Source organism: Berghia stephanieae, chromosome 5 (assembly GCF_034508935.2).
Source record: "Berghia stephanieae isolate SIO BIC M18660-M18661 chromosome 5, UCSD_Bste_1.3, whole genome shotgun sequence".
NCBI lineage: Eukaryota > Metazoa > Mollusca > Gastropoda > Nudibranchia > Aeolidiidae > Berghia > Berghia stephanieae.
Genome location: NC_088364.1, coordinates 43,896,562 through 43,920,696, shown reverse-complemented (window position 1 = coordinate 43,920,696; position 24,135 = coordinate 43,896,562). Strand labels below are relative to the sequence as shown.

At 36.0% G+C, this 24,135-nt stretch overlaps 1 protein-coding gene across 2 annotated transcripts in view; it reads left to right on the top strand.

Annotated features, from left to right (window-relative positions):
• The window catches only part of LOC144972985 (cGMP-dependent protein kinase 1-like), a 98,529-nt gene that overhangs the window by 62,552 nt on the left and 11,842 nt on the right, over nt 1–24,135 (top strand). For both annotated transcript variants that reach the window (XM_078914883.1, XM_078914884.1), the window contains exons 5-12: nt 9,163–9,276; nt 10,334–10,439; nt 12,834–12,897; nt 13,511–13,588; nt 16,828–16,922; nt 18,416–18,487; nt 19,642–19,713; nt 21,174–21,261. In XM_078914883.1, the coding sequence (XP_078771009.1) occupies nt 9,163–9,276; nt 10,334–10,439; nt 12,834–12,897; nt 13,511–13,588; nt 16,828–16,922; nt 18,416–18,487; nt 19,642–19,713; nt 21,174–21,261 (689 nt within the window). The remainder of the gene's footprint in view (nt 1–9,162; nt 9,277–10,333; nt 10,440–12,833; nt 12,898–13,510; nt 13,589–16,827; nt 16,923–18,415; nt 18,488–19,641; nt 19,714–21,173; nt 21,262–24,135) is intronic.

Here is a 24,135-nt window from a genome sequence, read left to right as displayed (position 1 = left end):
TTGATGTAGCTAAATAACAATTTAAAATAATCTGACAAGTTGAAGGTCATCTAAATAATAATTTTAAATATTACTGATAAGTTGAGGGTCATAATCTATGATTAATTGTTGTAAATACCAATTTTAAATATTTCTGACAAGTTGAAGGTCATCCATCTATAATTGCAATTACTAACAATTTGTAATATTTCTAACAAGATGAAGGTCGTTTATATTTGATGTAAATAACAATTTTAAATATCTCTGACAAGTCGAAGGTCATCTATAATTGATGTTGATAACAATAGAAAAATGAAATAAAATGAAAGATTCAATTTGATTTACGAAGACAGATGATACTTATCTTGAAGCTTCCATTCCATTTCATTAGTGTTATTTATTTCTTCGAGCTTTATCAGCAATATTTACTTTATATTGATGTAAAGAAGTTCTGGCTAAAACTATAAAGGTGTTTTTTTCTGTGTACATCAGGATGATTCACGTAAAATGGCGGCCGATTAAAAATAATCCGGACCTCTCCAATTTTTTCAATTTTCTAACTTCTATTATTAAATCTTCCCCCAAATTATCGTCAGTGAACAGTAAAGACGAGGGTGTGTTTAATTTACACAAATTGTTCAATAACGACGAAAAGGTGACGGGGGGGGGGGGGGGGGGGGGGCTCTATCGACTGGTAAGCTAGTGCCTTTCCCGAGGATGATGATAATCAGCCGTGTTAAAACAAGCAGCCATGTGGATGGGATTTCATTTCAGGGGAACACTTGTCTTCTCTCGTTCGTCGTGTCAGGTTGGCTTCATTTTTAATTTGTTCTTTTTTTCTTTCTTTCTTTATGTGTTTTTAGGTTTTTGTTCTGTTTATTTATTTATTAATTTTTTTTTTTTTTTTGCATTGTTTCGTTTCAACATTTTTTTGTTTTTGTTTTTAAATATTTTTTTTTTTTTGGTTTTTGTTTCTTTGTTTTGCTTTCTTTTGGGGGAAGGGGTGTTTTGTTGTTTGTTTGTTTTTTTGTTTTTTTTTTTGTTTTTTTTTGTTTGTTTTTTTTTTTGGGGGGGGGTGTTGTTTGTTTGTGTTTTTTTTTTTTGGTTTTTTTTTTTTTTTTTTGGGGGGGGGGGGTTGTTGTTGTTTGTGTGTTTTCTTTTCTTTATTTAAATTTTGGTTAAATTCTGTGGGGGATTTTCTATTCTTTTATTTTTTAAATTGCGTCATTTTCTGCTTCTTGCTTAGTTTTGTGACGACATTGAGTGAGAGTGTGTGTGTGCGCGCATGTACGTGTGTGTGCGCGTGTGTGTTGGCGTGTGTCTGTGAGAAAGAGAGGGGAAGGGGAGAGATTATGTGTGTATGAGTATGTACGTGAGAGTGTGAGTTAGATAGATAAATAGAGAGAGAAAGAAGGGGGAAAATTAGAGGGAGAGATAGGGAAGAGAGAGAGAGAGAGAGAGAGAGAGAGAGAGAGAGAGAGAGACAGATAGTGAGTTCGTGTGTGTGTGTGTGTATGTGTGCGTGTGTGTGTGAGAGAGAGAGAGGGAGGAAATATTATGTATGTATGCGTATGTCTGTGAGAGTGTGTGTATTTTTGTCTGAGAGAGCGAGGTAGATAGATAGATAAATAGAGAGTAAAAGAAAGAAAGAAAGGGAGAAAAAGAGAGAAAGAGAGAGAGAGAGAGAGAGAGAGAGAGAGAGAGAGAGAGAGAGAGAGAGAGAGAGAGATTGTATGTGTGATATATTGTATTTTATTATGTGTCTAAAGATTTTTTTTTTAAATAGGGGACGATGATGATGATGATGATGATGATGATGATGATGATGATGATGATGATGATGATGATGATGATGATGATGATGACGACGATGATGATGACAATGACAATGATGATGACGATGATGATGATGATGATGATGATGATGATGATGATGATGATGATGATGATGATGATGATGATGATGATGATGATATTCTTCGGGAGAAAACCATCCCTATATTCCACACAATATCCTATTTTGATCGGATCCAATCATTAACGGATATTGATTTCTGTTCGATATCGAGTTTCTATGATTGGATTATTTGATTTGGTTGAAAGTAGAAGAAGACATTTTGGGACCGGAACTGTTCACACGAAACGGATCTTTGAGGTTTGATTGTCAGAGAAGAAAAGGTGGGGGCGGGGGGGGGGGGGGGAGGGGTAGGACAGGAAATCATAGTAAAAAGGAAGGGGAGTTATAGTGGGAATAGAGAAAATGTGGTGGTAGAGATACGATATGAAGTGAACGAGAGAGACATTGAGAGTGATAGAGAGGGACTGTGGTTTAGTGCTAGATACAACATAAGAAGAGATAGATAGATAGATGCGTGGATTGAGAGATAGATAGATATATTATATTATCCTCACCTCATTTGGTCATTTCCTCCTACAACGTTGTTTCATCCATCACTTGGTGCTTTGAGATAGATAGATAGATAGATAGATAGATAGATAGATAGATAGATAGATAGATAGATAGATAGATAGATAGATAGATAGATAGATAGATAGATAGAAAGAAAGAAACGTAGATGTATACTCGTAGATAGATCATATATTCAAAGCGTTACTTTATTCTTATTTTATTTTATTTATTTCCTGTCCTTTACTACTCGTATTAAATTTATACTTGTATAGACAGAAGAATAGATAGATAGGTAGATAGATAGATAGATAGATAGATAGATAGATAGATAGATAGATAGATAGATAGATAGATAGATAGATAGATAGATAGATAGATAGATAGATAGATAGATAGATAGATAGATAGATATAGAAAGTCTGAGAAAGAGTCTTATTAAAAGGATAAGATGGCAATGGTTGGGGCATATATGTCGCCAGCCTGACGAAACATTGACAAAGAAGGCTCCGCGATGGACATCCCAAAGAAAGAGGAAGCGAGGCCACCACAGGAGACCCGGAGAAGTGCTGTGGAGATGGACCTAAAGTAGAGTAGAGGTCTGTCCCTCGAGGTGGCCCCAAGAATAGCAGCTGACATAACCAGGTGGAAATCCCTTGCATATGCCATTAGTGCCAGGAGGCCAGGAGAGGATTGCGTGAGTGAGTGAGTGATATTTGAAGGAGTTTTATGGTCAAAATTTTCAAGGTGTGTTTATTCGGAGTACAACTTTAAAATTGATGGGAATCTACGTATCGTGTATATATTTTAATAAATTATTATAACATTATCTTCTCATCTCAACTTACCTTGTCTTACATTAATACTTGTTTCTACTTCTAGGCGATAACAATGCGACTTTATGGTCTGGCTGTCAGTTTGCATGACACTTGCCTTCGGACCACTTAGTTCGAGTCTTGCTGTAGGGCAGCGCAGAATTGAGTTCTTGGAAAAGGCTTTTTACTCGCGTTTGTTTCACCGCTCACAGGTCGTGTGAAATTGGCACCTGGTCGTAAAGAGCGTTGTCTGTGTCTTTAAAAAAAACATTGCAATACACAACGCTGAACACGTGTCAAGTACCGTCCTACGTGTTAAGCGTTGCTGTCTGATTGGGACCCCTCATAAAACCAAAAGCCATGAAATAATAGTGCTCAACTTTTTGATAAAAGGAGCTATTTATAAAATATTTCAAGTATTCCTGATGAGAGCGAATGCTCGGAACAATATTGTAGAAGGTGATCATTATATATATATTATATATATATATATATATATATATATATATTTTATATATATATATTATATATATATTATATATATATAAACGAAAACCATGAAAGAATATTACTCAACTTCATGTAATATTATAAGCTAAAAATTTTATCAAGCTTCATAAAGGCCATTAATGCATCATATTGTAAACGGTAGTAGTGCACTGTTTTATTGTGTATAGAGTGAAGAGAGTTCCATACTTGACAAAAAGTTGAATAATTTGAAATGAAAAAAAAATAACAAAAAACAACAATCTTTATTATCCAGACCAATCGAGGTGAAGACATTTAAAAAAACACATTGTGAAAAAAATCAAAAATCAAATTAGGATTTCAAGTCCTCACTTGACATCCACTCTCAGGCAGATGTGAAAGTGGCAATTTGGCTGATTGGACAATCGCGATGGATTTTTAAACTCCTTAACGCCGGCAAATCAATGATTTCTCTACGTGTTCAAAGAAAAATACAGAAGAAAAGAGAAGAAGAAATCAGAAGACAAAATTGACTGATAAAAGAGAATCAACCTAGATAGCCTGTGCTATCTCGGTCTGCCTTTTATTGAAAATTTTGTTTGAATGTTTGAATTGATTTTCTGTTACTGATTTTTTTTTAATGACTGTTAGCTCTTTAGTGACGAAAAGGATGTAATGAAAGAACTAGAAAAACACCGGGGGATAAAAACAAGAGAATAGTAAGATTTAAGATTGTACTGTGAGTGGGAGTCAGACCCGGGACCCATGTGGAACGGCACTTTCTGTCTGACTGGAGAGAAAGACAGGTTGTCCACGACCCTAAAAACTAAACAGAAACACAAAGAAGGAAAAAAAAAAAAAGAAAACAGCAACAAAAATACTAATAAATCAAACAAACAAACAAACACAAAAACAAACAACCCTTTCTTTCTCTCTCTCTCTCTCTCTCTCTCTCTCTCTCTCTCTCTCTCTCTCTCTCTCTCTCTCTCTCTCTCTCTCTCTCTCTTTCTCTCTTTCTCTCTCTCTTCTCTCTCTCTCTCTCTCTCTCTCTCTCTCTCTCTCTCTCTCTCTCTCTCTCTCTCTCTCTCTCTCTCTCTCTCACACACACACACACACAAATCGAGGTTTGAAACTCCTTGACTTTTGTGCATTACTTGTATCTAAACAATGCGGGGGGTCTAGAATCGATATATCTATATCATAGCCGTTGGAGCTTAATTGGGAGGACATCCAATTCTTTTTGCCGATAGATTTTAATCCTTATAGATTTGACACCGCTGACTACTCTGCTGTGATTGGGTGGCTGGGTAAGTTTGATCTGACGGAAAGTACTTTGCAATAGACCAGAGTTTTGTCCAAAGGCGTAATGAGTACTAATTGCGTTAACCTTTTAAATCTACAAAAAAAAAAAAAAAATAATGTAAATGTTGCTGCTCGAAGCTCAAAGAAATATAAAACAATATGAAATTGAACGTAGATAAGCTTCAATTGAATAAACGTTTGTTAAATTGAAGCGTACACTATAAATTTCACATTGTTATTTATTTTTTAAAAACAATAACAACAACAAAAGAAACGCCGACTGACTTCTTTCGCTGTTCTTTTCCTTTTTTTTCATTTTTTGTTTGAGAGTATAATGATGTAATAATAAGGCATTTTTCAGTATATGGACATGGTTAATTTATAGTTTTACTAGGTGCGGAGCGACGTTTACATATATGCAGGTCTGACATCCGAACCCACTTATGGGCCTGGTTTAACATTGTTGTATTGGACGATATTTTGCGTCATTTTTTTGAGTTTTCTATTACAACAATGAGCCCATTAGGACCTGTAAATGAATGCACGTTGACTTTTACTGCTTGGGAATGCTTATCTTTATGGTTTATTTTTATAGTATATCCTACTTAAATTATTATTCTCAATTCCAATCTCGCCTAATGGATTCGCAGACGTCATCGGGTGCTTTTTAACCTTTTGAGGAGAAACCGGAAATCGAAAATGAATATTGGAAAATAATGTTTATCCATTTTCATATTGGTGGAAACGATGTGATATTAATGTGGTATTAATGTGATATTCTTGCGACATGTTTTATATGATATTAGTGTGTTGATTGTTGACAAACGAGCTCGTTCATTGGACTGGAATTAAAAGTTGATAATCGTGGCTCTGGTTGTTGTTATGATTGCGGTTGATGTGGTTGTGTTGATGAAGACATTGATGATGATGATGATGATGATGATGGTGATGGAGTGGTTTTGCATGGCGAATGTGGTGGTAGTGGTGGTGCTGGTGCTGTTGGTGGAGGTGAAAACGATGGTAGCGGTGGTGTTGAGGATGATGGTGATTTTGCATGTTGCAGGTTGTGATGATAATGATGATGATAATGGTGGTGGTGGTTGTGGTGGTGGTGGTGGTCGTGCTGATGGTGGTGGTGGTGGTGGTGGTCGTGCTGATGGTAGTTTTTGCATGGTGATAGTAGTGGTAGTGGAATATGTAATGGTGATTTACAAAGGTGATGATGTTCTTGTTGTTTGTAATATCGGTGCGGTGGCGACGGTTATGGCAACAGTGGTAAAAGAAATAAATAAATGTGGAATTTTAAAAACACCTGAGCATTTATAGAGCGCAATATCCACTAAACGTACTCAAAGCGGTTTACAAGGGGTCTTTAGCCAAAAGCAACACTTAACATGTAGGACGAGACATTACCCCTGATAGCAATATGTGACAATTGACCGACAGAGACAACGCTGTTAACGGCCTGTTGCTCATTTTACACCCGAGTACGGCGAGTAAAGAGCCTTTCCAAAGACTCAACGGTGCGCCGATTCAAACCCGGGACATTCCGACTAAACTTGCACTTCATGTCACCTTTCCACACTTTCACCATACTTAATGACCCTCACAGCGCTTCAAATGTTTTCTCAGCAGATCACATTATGGAGCCAACTTTTCATTTCATAATACAATGCTTTTAAAAGATTAACGAACACCGATGGTCCTCATTCTCCGTACGTGCAAGCGAATTGATACTGTGCGTTTAGCTACAATACTCACAACATTCGCCAGCCGGATAAAGATAGTATGCACTTGGCTAAGAAGCTCACAACGTTGCCATACGGAAGTATAACGGACCAACACACAAAACTATGTGTAATCATGATCTTTTATAGTCTGGTTAATACAGTTTAGCGAGAAGTACACATAAACATGGGTGGCAAAAAAAAAACAAGAACAAAGACCAGAGTGACGTCATCTTCGTCCTATCTATAACGTGCCAACACACAGAAATATATGTAGCCTTGAATGGTTATAGTCTGATTGATAGAAATTACTGAGAACTAATCATAAAAATGACTGGCGAAAAACAATAACTAAGAGCTGAGTGACGACAATTTCATTCATTCAATACAAGAATTTTTTTTATTGTTGTTGAACGTTTTTATAAAGATTTGACCCCAGTTTTGTTACTTTGGTTAAAGTATTTTACATACATTGCCCTACTCGACTCATGTGTGAATGAGGACCCGAGCATAGTAATTGATATCTCCTCTGCATCTTGAGCTTGAGCTTTTAATATAGAGCAATATCCACTAAACGTGCTCAAAGCGCTTTACAAACGGTCCCTGACATGACGCCTGTTAGGCGATATTACATTTCTTTTCTGACAGAAACAACGCTGTTATTGGCCAGGTACTACTCATTTTACATCTGAGTACGGTGAAAGAATGTGAATAAAGAGCCTTTTCCAAGGAATCCACTATGCGCCGATCCAAAAGAGAGTGTCATACTACAAGACCACATAGCCGCCATCTGGAATTGACACTGATCCTCTCTTTTGTTAGTTAATTGTTCTACTACCGAGCTATCGAAGAGAAAAAAAACGCCATCTGTTTTACGAGCTATATAATATTATGACAAAATATTTGAAAATAGATTCAGGCATATTATTATGCTTACTCCAATATTATCCAATGGATTTATATGTCAAGGAAACCTCTATTTTTCCTTGGAAGCGGGAAGGAGGGCGGGGGGGGGGGGGGGGGAGAGAAGAGAAAAGAGGAGAGAGAGAGAGAGAGAGAGAGAGAGAGAGAGAGAGAGAGAGAGAGAGAGAGAGAGAGAGATAGAGAGAGAGAGAGAGAGAGAGAGAAAGTAGTGAAATTTGTGAAAAAGCGCTATAGTAGTGTGCATATTTATATATGCTTAATTTGTACCCTGGATTGATGGGGCTCTGTCCTAGCATGATGACAATAATTCAAGATTCTTGTTCTCTTTATATTTTTTAAAAATGTGGACGTATTTTCAATCGAACATGGAACATGCCATATTGCGCGGTTCGAATTGCACAATAAGAGAGTGCAAGAAATAATACGATTCCACTCCTCAAACGATTCTGATTTGTTGTTTTTTTGTTTTTTTAATGATTCAAAGACTTTCTTTAAATACCATTTAAATGATTCAACTTATCGTCCTCCATATTTCAGTTAAAATGAACGCTTGAAAACTAGTTAAATAAATCTTTTTTTTTTTTTTTTTTTTTGTGAACTTGGTATCATCACGTGTTACTAGAGGGAGGAGTAGATTAAATGCCATCCGCTCTTGGGGCGTTCATATCACATCAGTTTTCATTGAGTCCAGTGCATGGGGAGATTTAAATGTCATTAGGCGATTTCTACTCATGAAATAGTCATGATTGTGTGGTAATTGTGATTAATGGGTGAGAGTTGGTCGGTGATAAGGGGTGTCGTGTTAATTTAATCGAGATTATTATATTGCCGTACCTACTCTGAAAAAGCACGTTTATAAAGTTTTAACCAGAAAACTCATCCTTCAAATATCGAACGATTAAATTGACCCTCATCTTGTCAAAAATTCTCAAATCTGAGACTTCCAGAAGACCTCAAGGAAGTCCCGGTTTTGAACGTTTAGGACAAGATGAGTACGGAGTACGGACAAGGAGATAAGGGTTGGGGGAGGGGTAAAGTTTGTCTTGAAACGGATGTGTCTGTTTTATTTACCGTTGTTTTTTTTTTTTTCTCTTTCATGTATGTTGCTATCAAATTGTATGAATTATTGGCGAAAGCCTAACAGTACAAAAGAAAAACATGTAACTTTGTGAAACCTGGCTTTGGAACGATTCTGATTCAAAACGTCCTCGGCAGTGACTGTAACATTTAATAATTTTGAAGGTGTTTGTACCTTTAGGCTATTTATCGGATGCCTTTAACCTCATAAAATTGCAACCAAATTTGCTGCGAGCATGATGATGATGATAATAATTATGATAGAGCTATACTCCAGATCTTGTTTATTTTATATATTTTATCATATCATCATCGTCCTCTTTCCTGACGGTAATTCACCCAAAGCTGTTACAGTGCCAGGAAAAACTAAAAACAAGTTAACATCCACCATATCATTCATATCAACGTGCCGATTATTACCTGTCAATGTATTATTTCTGTCTCTCCATGTCTACTCCACCAGAGGGCAAAGTCGAGGTGACCAAGGAAGGCGTTTGGCTGACCAACATGGGAGCCGGGAAGGTGTTTGGAGAATTGGCCATCTTATACAACTGTACACGAACAGCCTCCGTCAAAGGTGGGTCCCGATCAATCTGCGGCCCTGCACTGCGACTAACGCCCGGGTTATCCCAGGCTACTCTTGAAAGAGACGCTAAATATATTTCCCCGTGTTTTAGAACCACGGTGCTGTTTAATCTTCAATTCACGACTATTAAATCTATTACAATAGACCTACATGTACTTATTTGAAATTAATAACCACAATAGTTATGGTTTCTTTGCTGTTATGGAAATACTCTCAAATCAACGCAAAATATTATTCATATTTACAACAATGTTAAATAAAGCCAAAAATTGCGTACGTTCTCAGGCCTGTAAAATTGCATGTTGGCTTATTAAAATTGTCAAAGTTGTATATTTTCTTTAGAAGTCTCATTGAAAAAATATTTTGAAAAGCTGATGGTCATCGGAATTCATGAATGTTTAAATATGCCCGACAAAACGGAAACCGTTAAAATTTTCAAAAGTCAAACTCTCATGCCAGCTCACTTCAAGATTACGCAAATGATGTAGAAAATAGACCAAATAGAAGTTGCCCAAAGGCAAAGGGAGGTGTTTCTAGTTCGTATACTCGTCCGTCCATCTTCTGTCTATTGACTTTGGCTTTACCATCAATATAAATCAATAGTCTCTTTATTTAAAACTCAAACTTCAAAATGCCAATGCCATTTCCATTAACAGTTGACAATGTTGACATTTAAATTTATTATGTTGTTGATGGTTGTATAATGCGCATCAACATAGGTACTATTGTTTGGATTATTGAGCCCGCTTTCAAATGACGGAGGAGGACGAGGAGGAGGAGGAGGAGGAGGAGGAGGAGGAGGAGGAGGAAGAGGGAAGAGGTCAATAAAGAAGAAGTAGAAGAAGAAGAAGAAGAAGAAGAAGAAGAAGAAGAAGAAGAAGAAGAAGAAGAAGAAGAAGAAGAAGAAGAAGAAGAAGAAGAAGAAGAAGAAGGTGGTGGTGGTGGTGGTGGTGATGGAGGAGGAGGAGAAGAAGAAGAAAAAGAAGAAGAATCTGTAATTTGGGTAATAAATTATTATACTTATCATGTTACCGCCATATTCCTCCAGCCTTAACGGATTGCCGACTATGGGCAATAGACCGACAGTGTTTCCAGAGCATCATGATGAGGACGGGGTTATTACGTCACACAGAACACATGGACTTCCTGAGAAGGTATTAACACATCTGAGTGAATATTTGATATCTTGTTTTCTTGTGGTTTACGTGTTTTTTTTTTCTTCCCCTGCTTTTCTTTTCATTATTATAAAGGTGTATGTGTGTGTGTGTGTGTGTGTGTGTGTGCGTGGGCGTGTGTGTGTGTGTGTGTGTTTATATATGTGCATGTGTGTGTGTGTGTTTTCACTTTCATTCTGTGAGATTCAACGACTGACTTTAAGATTCAGAAATCATCTCATTATGTCTTTGTAAGTCGAGAGACAATTTGCATAAAGTTGTGTAAAGGTTAACGTTTTGATGATGGGATAGATCCACGAGTAGGAACGTGTTTATAAGTGCAAATAGCTCATTTATCCCTTCGTAAACGTTCACACATGCACAAGGTGATAGCACAAATGATTATAATTTTCATATTAGAATGAAACTACTCCTAAATCAACGCATAATATTATAGTGTCTATTGGAATATAAATGTTAAAACAAGCCCATGGGTAATTACTTTCGGTAATCAAGTTAATATTTGATTGAAGGGACAATTTTTTGGAGGGGGGGGGGGGTATTTTGAAGGCGTTTTAGGTCTCGATTGACGTAGGTGGCCTACCTTGATATTTCTTGTGTCCAGATGGGGTGAAAAACGTATTTATGGCTTTATTAGCTGGTATATTTTCATCTCTTCTGAGTATATGCCCAAGAAGCCGATATCAACGGATGTAGTCGGTGTTAGGGTTGAGTGAGTTAAAAGGGACCAAGCGTTCCTCAAAACATAAATAACAATATAATATTGGACATTACACATTGCATATTCTATAAGAGAAGAAGCAGATAATAGTGAATTGTAAGTGAATGTGATAGTCATTCGTGATAAACTCTGCCGTTCACTTACAAAACACTTTTTTTTTTCTTCTCGTTTTGGCAAAGTATCATTTACCTCAGAGTCATCAATCGATTAAGATGGCCCCTGACTTGTCAAAAAAAAAACGCGAACTGATGTGGTCTAGTGGTATGACATTCGCTCTCGGATCGGAAGGTCCTGGGTTCGAGCCTCCCTCGGCGCAGAGTTGAGTCCTTGGAAAAGGCTCTTTGCTCACATTCTCTCACCATACTCAGGTGTAAAATGAGTACCTGGCCGTTAACAGCGCTGTCTTTGTCCGAAAAAGTGTAATATCGCCTAACAGGCGTCATGAATCGTCCTACATGTTAAATGTTGCTGTTTACCAGGGACCCCTTGTAAAGCGCATTGAGCACATTTAGTGGATATTGCACTATATAATAGCTCAATTTTTTTTAAAAACTTATTTGAAGTCTCAGAGTTTTTAACAGGAAGAAAGGGTCATTATAACTTGGACCCACCGTTTTAAAAGGTATTATTCTTAGGCTGCAAACTGAGTGCATTCATTTTCCTCTCCGGTCCATCTTGCCCTCCATTTGACCATTCCTCTAAGTCAGTCACTTGTTTTATCATAGCAAAGTAAGTACAATTCACTCGTGTTTACTTGCCGAAACGAACAGGAACCGAACGTTTCATCGAGAAATTAAAATTTCTTTCAGTTTTCTCCCAACGAAGTGAAACAACACACGCAGTTTCTTTTTTTATTGTGTTTAGAAAACCTTTGGATGATTAGTTCTCACTAAATACATGCTTGAATAGTAATATAAACGTTTTAGTTTAAACGTAATTTTGTTTGCTGGTATGTTTCATGTGTTTGTTGTGAGTAAATTATAGTAATTTAATGTATAGCATTTGTGACACCCTGGTTATTCACGAACAGGGGACGAAAATGGATGCACTCAGCTTACAGCCTTAGTGATGTTGATACTGAAAATTTAATTTATAGTCGAATATCAAGAAACTTGGGTTGATTTTATACTTGATTGATCAAAATAAATACAGTCACATGAAATGCATAAATACAAAAGTTCTCATTTCATGTCCATTTTAACTTTAATGTCAATTTAGAAAATCCGATCCATCCCAACCAACGCGAACTGATTTGCAGGTCTGATAATCCAAATTGTTCTGGGCTCATTGTTGTAAGATGGAAATACTCTCAAACCATCACAAAATATCACTCGTAACAACAATGTTAAAAGATCAAGCCCGTAATTGTGTTCGGTTATCAGACTTGTAAATATGTACACGTTGATCCCGATATATGTATTTCCACAATGAGACAGTGTGTCACAAATGATAGATATATTCAAAGTGCAAGTTTGGGTTTTTTGTTCAAAATGAAAAAAAAATGTTTTATCTGTGTCCGGCATGGCGTGACAATATTATTTACTTTTCTCTGTTTAAATCAAATTGAAACTGTTCTTATTACTACATGTAATTTGTTTTATGTCAAGTCATTAATATTTCATATATATATATATTCTTTTCCTCCTTGACAGTGTTCCAACTTTCAAAGATCTGCCAGAAGAAACACTAAGCAAAATTGCCGATGTCTTAGAAGAGGTGAGAATTAAATACTGAAAATATTTAAATGTGTGTACCTACATGGTGTTCAAAAGAGTTTATCATAATATGTGCCACAGTGTCAGGCAAAACAATTTGAATGATACAACAGACAAAAGTCATTCCATAAAATCGTATATTGGGATCAACTTTATTTCTGGACAGACACGGGGCTGTGATATGATATTTAGTTTGATTTTTTTTTTTCAAACTTTGTATCTTCACGTATTACCATTGATGAGATTTTTAAAAATAACTTCGAAAAAGTGTGTATAAAAGAGTGCCAAAAAAAAAAACACGGAGAGAAACAAAGAACAAGAAAATAACCAGTCCGACAAAGCAGAGCGAAAAGTGCAAGAGAAAGTAAAGTTCTATCTGCCTTGTCTATACCTGTTTCATACACACAATTTCCGCTTGTTAACAATCTTACACCAGTGCCTGTCCCCATTTAAAAAAAAAAACTCTATTAGTATCACCAATGCCTGCTCCCATATGTAATATCTATATTAAAAGTAAAAGAATGATAAGAAGAAGGGCACATTTAAATAGCGCATACTTATGTCTTCACTATATTCATTTACAATGTTGTGCATTTTCTCCTCCCCAATATCAGGCCCACTACAATAATGGGGAACACATCATACGACAAGGTGCTCGAGGTGATACCTTCTACATCATTGCCAAGGGGAAGGTAGGTTCAATCCCGTCTCTTCTCTCTCTCTCTCTCTCTCTCTCTCTCTCTCTCTCTCTCTATCTCTCTCTCTCTCTCTCTCTCTCTGTGTGTGTGTGTGTGTGTGTGTGTGTGTTTGTGTGTGTCTCTGTGTCGATCTATCTATCAACCCATCTATCTACCAATCTCTCTCTCTCTCTCTCTCTCTCTCTCTCTCATATATATATATATATATATATATATATATATATATATATATATATATATTCTATCTACATTCTCTTTCTCTTTCTGTCTCCACTTCACCATCAACACCCCTCTCCTCCTAACTCAGACGCTCTTTATCCCACTCACCAATTTAGTACTAAATCGATAAGCAAGTAAACAACATTCAATTCAATATTCTGTTATTTTAATCCGTTGTATTTGAAATTAAATTATAGATCTACATTTTATTTTTTTTGCAACGCTCAATCCATACATTGCTCACATGGCTAAAGTCACGAAGCATGTTATTTTAAGCACACATTATCTCGTACATCTAAAACATCACGTGACCCCTGTAGATAAATAATACAAAAAGATGCGTAAAATTTCCATTCATATCGAAATTCCCATCTTAATGGCCATGATTACGTTTTTACAACGTTCATATATGAACAAAAAAATTAATAAAATCAGCTATTCAATCTGCTCTTTAAAACCTACCTGTTCAATCTGAAATAACAGATCTTATCTGCGTTAAGAATTCAATAAATACATTTTAATGCACAGATGGTTTTACTTAAGATTAATATAATTCGCATCTAATTTTTTTTTACGTCTTGCTCCATGGAGTATGCACTGACTGTTCGACATTATAAACTAAGAGTGACAAAACACTTATATTTTTCACTTTGGTCAGAAAACTTGTACGTTGTTTTATATAAATAAATTAAGACGATCTCCAATTTTTCAAAAAGTCTTAAGTCTGAGGTTTTCAAATTCTCAGGTTTGTGAATTTTTCAACAAGTTGGGAAACGGGGAAAGGGGGTGGGGGCGGTTCACTCATCTTTCGGTGTAAACCTATTAAGTAAAAATTCTCTGGCCAAAATTAAATTAAGATGTTTTCTAACTGTATGGTACATTAGCTGGTATTGGAAATTGATGACGAGATTTCGTTTGAATGGCGAAAGCAGTGATGCTATTTTTACCCAAAAGGAAGCGGAAGTTGCCAAAGAAATGAACGAGTAGATAGATCTATAGAAAGTTGTCGTTACAAGCTGTGACACAAAGGCCTTTGTCATTGTGTGTGTTTGCTTTAGACTTTTATTGACTTATCCATAATTTTTGCAGGTCTGATAACCGAACGCAGTTATGGGCTTGCTTTAATATTGTTGTAATGGATAATATTTTGCGTTGGTTTGAGAGTAATTTCCGTTAAACTTGAGCTTTTTTGTAGCGCAATATCCACCAAATGTGCTCAGAGCGCTTTACAAGAGGTCTCTGACAACAGCAACACTTAACATGTAGGACGTGACATGACTCCTGTTAGGCGATATTACAAAAAGCCCATAACAATTTGGGTTATCAGACCTGCAGATTAGTAGACATTGGTTTTTATCTATTTATTCCTTTATATTTTTTTCATTTACTCATTTAAAGGTTTTATCAATATCAAGACTACTACAGGATTCCCTGTAGTAGTCTTTGATCATGACATACAATTGTTTGTTTACCTATTTACTTTTTAATTAAATGTTTATTTATTTATTCATTTAGATTTTTTTTTCCTTACCGTACTCGGTGTAACATGAGAACCTAGCCAGTAACATAGCATTGTCTCAGTCGAATAAAAATGTATTGGCGCCTAATAACAGCGTCATGTTTCGCACTGACCTTGTTGGGTGTTGCTGTCGGCTTGGGGGTCCCATGTTCCGAGCTTTTTTTTTTTGGCACATTTAGTGAATATTGCGCCATATAAAAGCTCAAGTTTTTGCTTTTTAAGATTTATATATATTTTTTATTTGTTTATTCATTTCATTAAATTACTTACATTTGTATTTAGTTTGGATAACTGGAAGTTCTGAATTTCTGTCCATGATTTAGACACTGGGGTACAAACTTTTTTGTCTATGAAATGGGTGCAAATATTTGATATTTCAATTGTTATCTGCATTTTGACTGAAATTAATAGGAAACAGATAATTGACAATGACATTGGTATTAAAAATCTGACACTATAATAGGTATAAACATTTTCACGTTGCAATATAGAGAATGCTTATTTTCTTTATAATTGTTGCGTCTATATTGTTAAACCAAAAGCAGCAAACTTTGAGAGGCCACTATTTATTGCATGAACAAGTGCACAGGCTCAACCATTTTCCCAATGGAATAATATGTAGCAGTAGCGATGGAACTTTGGCCTCGTTGAACTCAATTCGAGCTTTGTTCTCATGTGTTAAAACATCCTGTTTTCGTTAGATAGTTTTGATATTGTTGTTGCTGTTTTTGTTGGTATCGTTGCTGATGCTGCTGTTGTTTTTGTCGATGTTGTTGTTGTACGCGTTGTTAAGTGGTTGTGATGCTGCTGCTACTGTTGTTGTTGTTGTTGTTTTTGAAGTTACTCATGCTGCTGTCGTTTTATGGCAGTAATTTATATTATTAGACACGGAAATCAGAACTTAGAGATTGTAGATACTTTCGGAGTCAAACTTTCGGTTTTTTAACCACAGGATGACCATTAACAAATTATCAGACCCCGGCCACAAATGATTGATAAGACATTCCATACGCTCTGATTCTCACCTGTTAAAAACAGCCGACGTGCCTGGGAAGATGTTTCGGACGCACCGTGCTAATAATAAAAATCCTGGCTGTTTGTTTACACGAAAGTAGGAAGGGTGGAAATTCCGTGTTTGTTATCAATTAAATCTGTACACCGTATCGGCCTCGGCGGTGTGGTCGTCTTGTCAAATTGATTATTCCTTGGAGGAACTATTAAGGATGTATGCATGTATGTATGTATGTATGTATTATGTATGTATGTATGTATGTATGTATGTATGTATGTATGTATGTATGTATGTATGTATGTATGTGTGTGTGTGTATGTATATATGTATGTATGTATGTATGTATGTTATGTATGTGTTTGTGTGTGCATTCGTGCGTGAGTCAACAACTCGAATTTTTCTCGTGGAAGATTAGGTAGAAATAAATATTATCATTCTAATAGAGCCACTATGAAAATAATTTGAATTAATTGGGATTTTCAGGTACGGGTGACACAACGAAACTCCAAAACTGGAGATGAACAAGTCATACGATTGCTGAACAAAGGAGACTTCTTTGGTGAAAGAGCTCTTCAATGGTATGCTATTTTAGTACACTTCTAATTTCTTTTTACTTTTTGCAAGGCGGAGGGGAGCGTCGTAAATTTTTGTGGTCCACTATATTTCGTGAATATAAGATGTTCCCATTTTACAACCCGCTTTGAGGTTTCGACGAAGGGCGCTATAGAAATATGCTTATTATTATTATTAACCCTACCATTTCCAGTTCAGACAAAAAAATTGAATTGTTCGTAGCCTTACCGTATCGTCCACATTAATAATTCACCCAGTGAAGGAAAACCTGGAACTGTCTTTTTGCTGTGAATGTTCTTGTGCGCACACTTGTGAAGCTGTGCATGCACCTTTTACCATGTCCATCCCGTGCGCTTAATCCGCCGGATGTTAAATCTGTCTTGCAGCTGCTAATTTGGATATAAATTATGAACCCATCAACGGAAGGACGCTGATTAGATTAATCACATGATCGCATGTAGGTCGTCATAACTTGTCATCTCTATACGTTTAAAGTAAAGATAAAAGGTCCGAAGCCATATCGAAACGAACGTTTTAAATATAGAATAGTATATTATCATTCCATTTGACTACAAAGATAAGCAGAAACGTATATTTATTTTGTTTAAAAAATATTAACAATCTAAGAGTGTTTTCAATGTAACAGTATTAGAAATAAGCATGAAATAAAAGAACTTTATCGAACTTACGTCACGCGGGTTGACACCCAACGGCGGGTCAGGAAAAGCAGCTCATCACATAGAGCAGATATTCAAGTCGAATGACTTCCTGAGTAATTTTTAAATAGGTTACGCCATTTATTTGAAGCGCTACCGAAAAGAAACCAACAGTTCTCAAACTTTCTGTTAACGAAGACCAAGTCTTAGTAAAAAATAGGTCAATCGATTAGCCAGTTCAAGTTGGGTATTTATGTCCAACATTTATAAAATAGTTTCAAGAAATGTGTTTGATATTATTTGAGTGTTGAAAATAAGATACATTTAATATTTCATTAATACTGCCTTTTATATAGATAGAATGAAGTTGACGTCACTCAATTCTTTGTTATTGTTTTTTACCATCCATGTTTATAAGTAATTCTCACTAAGTTGTATTAACGTGACTATAGAAGTTCATGGTTACACATAGTTTGTTGTTTTTTATTTTGTTTTTTTTGTTGTTGTTGTTTTTGTTTTGTTGGTCCGTTATACTTCCGGATGACAATATTGTGAGCTTCTTAGCCAAGGGGATACTATCTATATACTACACTTATAATATGATCATTTATTCGATTATAACAAGATAATCAAATGTTTCCAATTTGAGTCAGCAACTACAAATGCGAATCGGACTTTATCCATCGCTATTTTTATGCATTATATTTTTTTCGAAAATAACGAGCTACAATGAATGTGTCAGATTATTAGAGTATAATCGAATCATGTATGCAAAGGTTCACAGTTTTCCAATCGATGACAATTAACCAATATTATTTTTTCTCTCTCCATCCCCCTACCAGCGAAGACGTCCGTACAGCAAATATCGTATCTGCTGATCCTGCTGGAGTGGATTGTCTAGTCATCGACAGGGAGTGAGTTCTCTATCTCTCTCTCTCTCTCTCTCTCTCTCTCTCTCTCTCTCTCTCTCTCTCTCTCTCTCTCTTTCTTTCTTTCTTTCTTTCTTTCTCTCTCTCTCGTTTCCTCTCTCTCTCTCTCTCTCTCTCTCTCTCTCTCTCTCTCTCTCTCTCTCTCTTTCTTCTTTCTTTCTTTCTCTCTCCTCTCTTCTTTCTTTCTCTCTCTCTCTCTGCTCTCTCTCTTCTTCTCTCTCTCTCCTCTCTCTCTCTCCTCCTCTCTCTCTCTTCTCTTCTCTCTCTCTCTCTCTCTCTCTGTCTCTCTCTCTCTCTCTTTCGCTCTCTCTCTCTCTCGCGCGGAAGAACTGCTGTCTATGAGATGTGTCGGTGGGGGGGGGGGGGGGGGGGGGGAGGTGACCAGCAATAATTATATTTTGAAACCTGAACGATATGAGGGGGGGGGGGGGGGTGTTCTTGATTCGACCTATGTCTTCATTATATTTTTATACGACCATTAACTAGGCTAGTGAGCACGTTTGTCACAAACGTTCATGACCTAGAACTACGTTTATAAAGAAAATTCAATTCCAAATTCTGCAGACCATAGATGCCCTAGATGGGTTTTGTACCGGATTGAAATATGTGACCTTACATTTCAAAACGGGATTATTTTAGCCAAATTACTGATTTAAAAGTTAAAAGGGACCAGAAATGGGAGATTTTGCTGTTTGTTTTGTTATTTTGTTTTGTTTGTTTGATTTGTTTGTTTTGGGTTTTTTTTTTGTTTGTTGGGGGGAGGGGGAGGGTGTAGGTGTTTATTTTTTTCATTTATTTGTTGTTTGTTTGTTTTTTTCTTTAATTTGTTTTGTTTTTGGCACGACAATATCAACAAAATACCAAGTATTGTTTTTTTGTTGGTTTTTTTGGGGGTTTTTTTTTGGGGGGGGGGGGGGGTGTTTTGTTGTTTTTTGTTTGTTTTTTTTTTTTTGGGGGGGGGGGGTTGTTCTTTTTTAATTTTTTTTTTCTTTTTTTTTTTTTTGTTTTTTTTTTTGTTGTTTTTTGTTTGGTTTTTTTTTACTCGTTTAAAAAAAATTCGCTTGTTTGCTGGATTCTTTGTTTATTTGATTTTAGGGTTTTGTGTATTTTTCTATTTTTTGTTTTTATTTTCATTCCAGTTCTTACCTCCAGTTGATAAGTCCCCTGGATAACTTGAAGCAGATTTATGAAGACGACGAGGACAAAGCAGGGTAAGGAAAGCCACAATTTAACGTTATTCTTCAGCTCTTTGATGATTAATTCTCTCTAAATTTTGTGGCGCTATGTGGTCTAGTGGTATGACACTCGCTTTCGGATCGGAAGGCCCTGGATTTGAGCCTTGCTCGGCGCATAGTTGAGTCCTTGGAAAAGACTACTCACAATCTCTCACCGTACTCAGGTGTAAAATGAGTACCTGGCCGTCAACAGCATTGCCTTTGTCCGAAAAAATGCTGACAAACTGGAAGGCCAGCTCATTGGAGAGTGAGTATGTGCTGGCTATGCTCTGAGATACAGCAGTAATTCTATACGAATAACCAGAGGTTCTGCATTTAAACTATATACTGTACCATACACTCTATGGATCTGATTATAACATGTAAATATTTGTTAAAATAATCACCTCATCTTTTACAATACAAATTAAATCAGCACTTTTCATATCAAATGTGCTATTTTAAAATATTTTTTTAGGGGGGGGGAGGGGTTGGGTGTTTTTAAACATCAATTGTGGCCGAGTGCCTTTAGGAATGCCATGGTAGGAGGCCCGTTTCAGGCACTTTCGTTTTATTTTCCTTTGGCAAGATTATTACCTCCCCCCCCCCCTCAATATGCTCACTTTGGACAACATGGGTGATTCCTGTTGACATCAGACTCTAATGGATTATCCATCATCCGGCTATGTGGTCTTGTGGTATGACACCCGCTTTCAGATCGGAAGGTCCTGGGTTCGAGCCTCGCTCGGCGCATAGAGGAATCCTTGGAAAAGGCTTTTTACTCACATTCTCTCACCGTACTCAAGTGTAAAATGAGTACCTGGCCGTTAACAGCGTTGTCTCTGTCCTAAAAAAAAATTATAATATCGCCTAACAGGCGTCATGTCTTGTCCTAAATGTTAAATGAAGCTGTTGGACAGGGACCTATTGTAAAGCGCTTTGAGCACGTTTAGTGGATATTGCGCTCATATTTATTTTTAAAATATTCCTTCACGGAATGCATAGGCGATGACACCTGAACGATAGCAAGCGGATAAGATAGTAACTGATTTAATGTGTTAAAATATGGACTCTGAGGTGTTCTTTACAGCCTTGAAGTCATGGTATAATATCGATGTTGAACTGCAAGGGGGGGGGGGGAAGCAAACAGTAATGGCCATTCCGATTTTTAAAACTTTCTTCAGAATGTATACTTACTTGTATTTTCAGAGTGAACTCAGAGTACGCCAAACAGTAGCGGCCATTTTGTTTTTAAAATTGTCTTCAGAATGTATGCTTACTTGTATTTTCAGAGTGGACTCAGAGTACGCCAAACAGTAGCGGCCATTTGTTTTTAAAATTGTCTTCAGAATGTATGATTACTTGTATTTTCAGAGTGGACTCGGAGTTCGCCAAACAGTAACGGCCATTTCGTTTTTAAAATTGTCTTCAGAATGTATGTTTACTTGTATTTTCAGAGTGGACTCGGAGTATGCCAAACTGAAATTGAGTGATCTCGCCATGATTACCACACTAGGGGTCGGGGGGTTTGGGAGGGTCGAACTGGTGAGTATTCCGTGATTGTTTCTGCGCATGTTTTTTTGTTTGTTTTATTGGGTTTTTTTTGTTTTTTTTTTTCTCTTTAGATTTTGTTTTAATATGTTTGTGTTTATTTAGTTGTTCTTTTGTTTTTTTTTTGTTTTGTTTTTTTTGTGTGTGTGTTTATTTATGTTTTTATCTATAGATTTATTTAATTATTTATTTAACATATTTAGTTATTTATATATTTAATTATTTATTTATTTTTCTTTATTATTTATTTTTTTGTGTTTTTATTTTTGTTGATTCTTGTCAGAACATAACATGGCCTTTATTTGTATTGTTTTATTATTGATTTTACCCTTACTGGTCTGTTTTCTGATCAAACACACACAAAATAAAAAAATAAAAAAATAAAAAAATAAGCCAGACCCTGACAAATCAAATTTTTTCCTTATTTGGCGAGTAAACTTTCATTTCATAATCAATTAGATTTAAGATGTCATCAACTTATCATTAATTTTACATCTGAGACTTCAATAAAGTAACAATACGCTTTTTGTTTGTTTTTGTTTTTGTTTTGTTTTTCTATTATTTGCTTGGCATTTTTTTGTGTGTGTGTGTGTGTGTGTTTGTTTTTGTTTTATTTTTATGTGGCCCACGGCCTTAAAACGGGGTTCCGATAGCTCAGTTGGTAGAGCACTCGCTTCATACGCAAAGGAGCCAAAATCGAAGTCGATATTTTTCTGACCCCCCCCCCCCCCCCCCCCCCCCCCCCCCCCCCCCCCACCTTGTTTTTTTTCTTTTATTTGTTTGGCGTTTTGTGTGTGTGTGTGTGTGTGTGTGTGTGTGTGTGTGTGTATTTGTTTGATTTGTTTTTTATGTTTGGGGGGGGGGGGGGTTATGTGGCCCACTGCCTTAAAACGGGGTCCTGATAGCTCAGTTGGTAGAGCACTCGCTTCACACACAAAGGGGTCAAGATCGATCCCGCGTGAAGTCGAGATTTGTTCTGACTCCTCTGCCCAACCAGCAGTGAATGGATAGCAGAGTGTGTTAGATCTGACGGAAAGTTCTTTGCGATAGGCTAGCGTCCTATTCAAAGGATAGCAAGCAATTGCTATTGACGGTTTCACCGGGATAAACTCCGGCCCCATGGGCCGAATGGCTCTGAAGGACTACTGCCTTAAACTTAAAACGGAATTATGTCGGAAGGATGATTTAGATGCTAAAATTGAATTAATAGTAAACGGATCATAACATTTGGGTTTAGTGTGTACCTTTTATTCAGAACAATAAATATAAATTTGTCATTTTCACGTTTAAATCATGTATTTATCGAAATCAAGTTCGCCCTGACTAAATACCGGTTTGAGGCTGTGAGTCACAAATGTCACTATAGTCTTAAAGAGGTATTTTTGTCGGGTTGAACAAGGTGCTGAAAAACGATTTTTTTTAACAGCAGGTATGAAACTTGAGGTTACTTTCTGTTCTTCACGATACAAGAATAAATTACAATTTCTTACACTTCAAAAGACCCAAATTTTGTATTTCTTGTCATTTTATTTCCAAATTCACTTTCCTGGGTCTGATTCATCCCGACATAATACCGTTTTTATAATAATAATAATAATAATAATAATAATAATAATAATAATAATAATAATAATAATAATAATAATAATAATAATAATAATAATAATGATAATGATGATGATGATAATAATAATAATAATAATAATAATAATAATAATAATAATAATAATAATAATAATAATAATAATAATAATAATAATAATAATATAATAATAATAATAATAATAATAATAATAATATAATAATAATAATAATAATAATAATAATAATAATAATAATAATAATAATAATAATAATAATAATAATAATAATAATAATAATAATAATTTTGAGATGGTGAGTCACAAAATATGGTTTGTCTACAACTAAATGTGTCTAGCCATAGCCTTTGTAAATAGGGAAGAAAATTCGTGGCACAAAAAATCTTGGAATGTGTATGTAACCAGTCTGTGGCGGACTAATAATGAATGCATAGGTTACACAAAGGTGGCATAACTATTTCAGTAGCAGGATGTATAGGCAGATTCGTATGATTACGGGACGTAAAAAGGTGATGATGGATGATTTTTATCGACGACCAGCATAAAAATATATTTGGACTAGAAAATAAAATACTACCACTGTGAAATCAGAAGATCATTTACACAATGTATGTATTCACTCCTCCGGAATACTAGTTTTACACTCCCTGTGAGATAGGGATCTGTTGTTTTTGGGTTTTTTTTACATCACCCTTTTCTTCCATATTCATAGTCTGGCACTGATCCAAAAATTACGTATAGATAGTTCGAAGTTGACGTCACTCAGGTCTTTGTTATTTATTTATTTTATTTTATTTTTATTTTTTTTTGCCATCCGCGTTTATGAGTAATTCTCACTAAACTCTATTAACCAGACTATAGACGATCATGGTTACACATAGTTTTGTGTGTTGGTCCGTTATACTTCCGGATGGCAAATGTTATGAGCTTCTGAGCTAAGCGCATACTATCTATAGATAGAATGCGCTTGGCCAAGGAGTTCACAACATTGCCATCCGGAAGTATAACGGGCCAACACACAAACTCTGTGTAACCATGAACTTTCATAGTCTGGTTAATACAGTTTAGTGAGAACAACTCACAAACGCGGATGGCAAAAACAATAACAAAGGCCTGAGTGACGTCATCTGCATACTATCTATAGTGAAACCATGATCATTTATAGTCAGTTTAGTGAGAAGTACTCACAAACGCGGATGGCAAAAAACAATAACAAAGACCTGAGTGTCGTCAACTTCGAACTATCTATATGACCATAAAAGAAAAC